The sequence below is a fragment of the Cynara cardunculus genome, unplaced genomic scaffold, assembly GCF_001531365.2.
Source record: "Cynara cardunculus var. scolymus isolate 2C unplaced genomic scaffold, CcrdV1 Un_Scaffold_1150, whole genome shotgun sequence".
NCBI lineage: Eukaryota > Viridiplantae > Streptophyta > Magnoliopsida > Asterales > Asteraceae > Cynara > Cynara cardunculus.
Window position 1 is genome coordinate 58,090 of NW_020200690.1, and position 6,733 is coordinate 64,822.

Sequence of the window (6,733 nt, forward strand, 5' to 3'; positions counted from 1 at the left end):
AACATGCAAAAGAAAACGTCACTCCCTTCTATTTATTATTCTCTCTCCTCTAACTAACTCCTAGCCACACTCTGTAATTACCTCTATGCCCCGTCTAGAATAAACATACATTATCCTAGGCTTAGTGACTTTTGGTAATAATAAATCAGCATTCGTATCAGTTTTCATCGACGAACTTGCAATCTAGACCCTGATAAGAACATACATGATCAATTTGGAATTAAAGAATTACTAAATCAATTGATTTGGTTAGGTCCAGGTTTGGGGTTCTCATTCAACTCTCCAGAACCACCAAAATTCACTGATTGTAAAGGTTTTCTATAACAAATATTCCTTTAAATAAGTTCAGTTACTTGCCTATTCGTAGGCTGCTGCACCTTGATACAGGATGCTGTTAACTATTGAATTAAAAAATCAATGAATTCTGTCTAACAAAAGTTTCCAGATTAACCACCTCTTTTCATACACACAGAACTTATCTCCATATTGCTGACTATTGAATTAAATGATATTTGATTAATATTCATATGGCTTACTTAGATAGGTTATCCCTTAAGTATTTAATCAATCCTATAGTAGCAACCCTAGAAAATCTTCTACCCATCTTAACTTATAATCAGGCAAACAACAGAACCTTGTATTCATACTTCTGTAATCTCCTTCAATATCTAGCTCCCGTCAAATTTCTACCATGCCATATGCTTATATGACAATCAGGATGCCTGAGGTAAACTAATGTGTTAGTTACGGTACTGAAGTCGATGAACTAGTTTCTCAAATATGTAAAAATTATATAAACTATTCTTATCAATTATCATCAATTTATCTCATACGCCTATCTTTAGGATCGGCAGAGGAAAGTAAACACCAAATTGAGTATTCCAGTAATATGTTTTCCCCAAATAGGGCGAAGTATGGCCTCAGTATTCTATAAATAATTTCAGCGCTATCGGCATGTTCCTTACAAAAATACTTACTCTTATATATATTACAATTTTCTGTTCATTTTTTAGAATTAGTATAATACGTCGAATGATTAGAAAATCGCAACTTCCTTTTGCCCTAATTAAACATAAGCAGAAGAACTGGCATCTTATATACTATGTTACCTGTCAAATACTACCTACAAATACATACAGACTTCTTAAAAACCTACACAATAGTTCACACTGGACAACAAGCCCCATTAAGTTGATTATATTGCAATAAAATCGGTTATATCATTTCATTTTCAGAAACAGAACACTAACCTTTGAGGTTAATGGGTGTAAATCACCACAACGTACAGACATACAAGTTTGTTACCACAAAATAACACATAGACAGAGACGATAGATATATTAGGGATCGCAAGAACGAAAGCGCGATTAATTAGGGTATGTCGGCCTTGAATAATCCATCAACGTAACTTCTAACGGATAGTTATAAACTTGTATGAATCAACCTAGTTACTAAAACAAATTTGAAGCTGCTAATAAAGAAAATTGAATTCAAACAATATCCACCCATTCTAAAACCCTATTTTCAGTTTCTAAAGCAATCCAAGCATCATCACATATAACATATTCAAATCATCCATTACATACCTGCTTGATGATCTTGTCCCGAAGTTCATCAGTTAGGGTGGCAATAGTGGTACTAGGAATAGGAGGAGTAAGTTCATGGGAGTCCTGAAGAGGTTTCTCAGAGTGAGGATCCATGATCGTTTCCTCCGGCGAAGCAACGGAGGAGAAATCAGGATCATGGATTGGCATGATTACATCTTCTCCTCCGCCTTCCATTGAAGAGATATGAGAGAGAGAGAGAGAGAGAGAGAGTTGGCGTAGAAACCCTCTTTCTCTTTGCTGATCTCTGAAAAGAGTGGTCTTTTAGAGTGGCATACGACGGCCGCAACCGCAACCGCAACCCATGGAAGACGCCGTTCACCTCTTCAACTAAAATATTCCAGATACTGTTTTTGCTATTTCCAGACTAGCAACCGTAGTTTTTTTCCATAATTTTTCCTTTTTTAGAAGGTAATCCAAGAAAAAAATATATTTATATATATCAAAGTAAAACCTAGAAAGCATGAATCCAAAAAATTGATTATTCTTCGTTTCTTGAATTATGGTTGAGTTTATATATCTCATATTAATAAAGATATAAAATATTTATAATAAATTGTGGGTATTTTAAAGGAAATTTGAGATATATTTATGGCAACTTATGAGATTGACTCATTTTGATCAATCATGTAAACTCATGTTATTAACTCATTTTAACCAACCCTTCGAACTCATGGGTATGTTCATTATGGTCAACCTCATTTTAGCAAAAAGAAATTAATGCTCACTATTTATCTTTATATACATTAAAACAAACCGCACATAAAATGAAGTGATATTAAATGAAGAACAAAAAAGTATTGAGTTGGTATTATGAGAATGAAGTATTCTCAAATAGTGAACTGTTGTTGAACTTTAGATATCTTACATGGTGAGAAGTTCAAAGAATGAAATAAAGAGACATGTATAAGAATGAAGGATGAGATGACAAATGTGTCAACTAATGAGGTTTGATTCATGAAGTTGTCTTATTTTTATGGCACTTTTTTTGCAAAACAACGTTTATTATATAAAACAAATTTTATTGAAAGAACAACCAAGTATTATAAGGTGGCATTACAAGACTTGAGTATTCTCATATTTGAAATGTGGTGTGTTTTGATTATTTCATGTTGGTAGAAAATGATAGGTTGGAAAAAGAAATGTCTTTGAAATCTATAGTCGTGGGTTGGAATCAAAACCAATTCCAACCAAACGATAAAAAATACAGTTATGAAAAATAATGGTTGAAATCTATTAAAGTCAATCAAATGATAAAACTTATAGTTATGAAATAATTTTCTACATGTATACCAAAGTATGAAAGATGTTTTTCAAATGTATAGTCATGGTTGAAATCAAAACCATTTTCATCCAAACAATGAAAATTATAGTAATGAAAAACCATGGTTGAAATCAAAGCCAACTGGATGGCAAAACCATTTAGTAAAATTTATCTTAATTTTTGTATATTTATGTCTTAAAGTAAAACTTACAAGGAATGATGTGACATCCTAAGGAGTGAGTATTCTTCATTTCTTGAATTGTGGTTGAATTTTGTATATACCACATTGATCGAGATATAAAAGGTTTATAATAAATTGTGGGTATATGAAGGGAAGTTGAGATGTCTTTCTGACAACTCATGGGGTTGGCTTACCTTAACCGATCCTCTAAACGCACATTGTTGGCTCATTTTACCCGATCCTTCAAGCTCATGGGTTGACTCATTTTGGCCAACCCCCTTTTAGCAAAAAAATGTTAACCATACAAAATAAATTGGCTAGAATATAATTTTTGACCGACCCTCCTTTTGCAAAAAGAATATATATATATATATATATATATACACACACACAAAAATAATTTAATTAAATACAAAAATGACATAATGTTGATAAATATCAATAGTGAAAACTATAGCTTATAACATACTTTTTGGAGGGATCCTATCCGAACACTATCCTGACAACACCTATCCGGACAACACTATCCGCTTAACACTTGGAAATGGCAAACATATTCACTGGCCCCACCCTGTGAAGATACATCCTCATCGGACAACGCACACTTAGCCACTTTAAACATTAAATCCATACAATACTTAGGCGATGAGTAAATACTATCCGGATAACACTATGTCCGGTGAAGAGTCCTTATCGGACAAGGCTATGTCCAATAAGAGACCTCATCGGACAAGAAGTTAACATACAAATCTCTTCACCGGCCAAGGCTTTGCCAGTGAGGAGCCCTCATTGGACACCACTATGTCCGATTACAAGTCCTTATCGGACAGTAAAGTTCATCAAGAAATATGTATATATTCACCAGCAGATTCTTAAAGCCATTAAAACCAGTAATCATAAAAGATTAAATAAGTTGCTTGCATGTAGTAAAAACTCACTTTGCAAGTTTTTAATTTGAAAGAAGAGGAGATACAATCACAACTTTAGTCTCCAAAAATGGCAAGGAATTCACTCAGATATGTTTACACTCTTAACTTACCAAAATTGGCAAAAAGCTCTCACTTGCCAAACTTTCCTCTTTTATATACCCTTCCTTAAAAACAAAGGTTGTTGATTATGCATATAAACATGCATACAACCCACATACCATTACCCCCATGCATGCATATGAAGATTTTAAAATATGCACACAAATCACTTTTTTATGCATACACTTGCACACATACCATATAAACCACATATATTTTCTTGCATATTAACTGTTAGACCACAACCTATGAAAGTGTATGTAAGAAGTCTCTTACTCTAGTCAAATAGGACTTAGTCTATTGAAGCGGTCTAGACTAAAAGCTCTCATGCAGAAGTTCAAGAACCAGAACTCTTACTGAAGAGTGAAGGTTCCATTCATATAGATCCCGCGCTCTATTCCCGTGGACGATCAAACCTTGTGTGCCAAAAAGCATAAGCGCTTGACACAAAGCTACAACTCCAAGACCCAGAGCCTCTGCATAGTACATACAGAGCTTCTGTATGTTCATGCAGAGCTTCTGGCTACTTTCTCCATGGAACGCGTGTGTTAGCCCAGACATTCTCGCAAGCGTCTAACAGATTTGAGGCGGCTTGACCAAGTCTGCTCCGCTTTTCAAGGGAAGTCAAAGATAAGGACGCATACTAGTCAGCTCAGAGTTTCAAGCCTATTTTATAGCATAGTTGTTAGACATTGGCGTATATAAGGAGGCTTCCTCCTCAGGTTCAGATCACTTGAAGGAGCCGACTTATACTATACTCAAATTTTGTGAGATTACTTTTTTTATTGTTCTTCATATTTATTAATAAAAGCATTCAACATATTCAAATAATTCAATTGTTCTTATTTATACATTGAATATTTCGATTAATCATTCGAGATACACTGTTTGTTTTAATTCTCATCTTTCATAAACTATGTTTCTACAAATTAAGAGTATCTGGGTTCCAACATTAACCATGCATACTTTCCATACATGAAAATATACACATACTCACATATGAATCTCATGTAAGCATGTATCCACATGATCAATTATAGCAATTAATCAAATATTCACGTGGTCATATAATCAGGTAATCACATAACAATTACCTCAGGTGCATAACCAAGACCCGGTTATCACATAATTTTTTTAGATTTTTCAAAATTAAATTTTTCAAAAGTTGTCAGAAAGTTGTAAAATACTTAACTCTAGCTTTGATTGAGCAGAATGGGGGTATTCATCATGGGAAAAGGTGCATACTTGTTCATCAGAGGACCTGGCCATTAGAGTCAGAGATGTATGATTTAGACAAAGGTTTCTTATCATCAGAGGACTTGGCCATGAGACAGACTAGGTGTAACAACCCACCATGTACAAAAGTACTAATGAACAAAATTCATGCTATAGCATACACAAGGTTCCAATATTTACAAACATTTCTATATTGTTCACATAAATAACAAAAGTGTTGGTCCCGTTAAGGTCTACAAGATGTGTATAACAATTTGTAGAGGGGGGGATGAATATAAATACAAATTTTTTAAATTTAAAATATATATTGATAAGAAAGGATCAATACATATTTTACAAGATTGTTTGCGGAAAGATAAGGTAGACAAAACATATCTAAACAATCTAAAGTTACACACTAATTCTTAGCAAATAAAGAAAAGATTTGTTGTTAAAGAAGTAGAAGAAAATAAGTTCTATCTAGGAGAGAACTTGTTTAGAATACAACAAAGAGATTCTAACTTGCTTTTGAAGATGAGCGTATTTGTTCTTAGATGTGTGTGTTCTTTTACTTAAGCGTAAGTAAGTTTAGAGTAAAGGTTAAGAGTATCTCTGCATGGAGATAAAACACATCTATTTATACCCATTGCATTAAATGCACATTTAATGCAACGTGGTAGGGTTAGAACACGTATCAAGCCTTAAGGGGATGGCTTGTCCTTTGCTACAATAAATAGTACAAAAGCCTATTCATGAGCAGACATCCTTTCATAAAGTTGGTGGGTAATAGAGTCAACTAATCAGCTCCGTACCATACTAACGTTTAGAAAGGGTATGGGTTTGTTCTTTGTGTGTGTAAGGACAAGACAAAAACAATCATACTCAACAAGATTCTTTTGATCGCTGAATGTTGGAATAACCTGAAGGTCTCTTCAGCATTCGCTGAGGCTTAGGCAATCTTCACACATATGTAGACAAAGTTGTAATAACTGAATACTGCTTCAAATCACGTACTCGCCAGTCTCTAATCTTCAGTTTCAGCCTTCGACTTTCGCTAAAGGTTCTTTGGTGTGAGTTTGTCTTCTTGAAGTATCGTTGTCGCTGATTGGATTTACAATACAAGTTCTTCAATGATCACTGAACAGACTTAGGGGCTGTTTGGCAGTTGCTGAATGGTTTGGTGCAGAATGGTTAAGTGGTCAGAATGGTTAAGAGGGCCAGAATGGTTAAGTACTGAATGAAATAATGTTGTTTGGTAATTGTTATCTGAATGACAGTAAATTACCATTTTAACCCTCATTCACATTTTCTTTGAAGTTGAAGTTGGATAATGTGTTAGGGCCGATTAACCAATCTGCTTTATCGATTCAAGAATCAAGAACGAAAACCCTAACCAATCTGCTTCATCGATTCAAGAATCAAGAACGAAAACCCTAACCAA

General features: G+C 34.2%; 1 protein-coding gene across 2 annotated transcripts in view; it reads right to left on the minus strand.

Annotated features, from left to right (window-relative positions):
• Positions 1 to 1,897, minus strand: part of LOC112502260 (la-related protein 6A) — an 11,902-nt gene extending 10,005 nt beyond the window's left edge. Inside the window, exon 1 of one of the 2 annotated variants that reach the window (XM_025106128.1) lies at positions 1,587 to 1,897. In XM_025106128.1, coding sequence (XP_024961896.1) covers positions 1,587 to 1,781 — 195 coding nt within the window. In that variant the 5' untranslated portion in view covers positions 1,782 to 1,897. The remainder of the gene's footprint in view (positions 1 to 1,586) is intronic. The other variant, XM_025106127.1, reaches the window with a different exon arrangement.
• Positions 1,898 to 6,733: the final 4,836 nt, after the last annotated feature.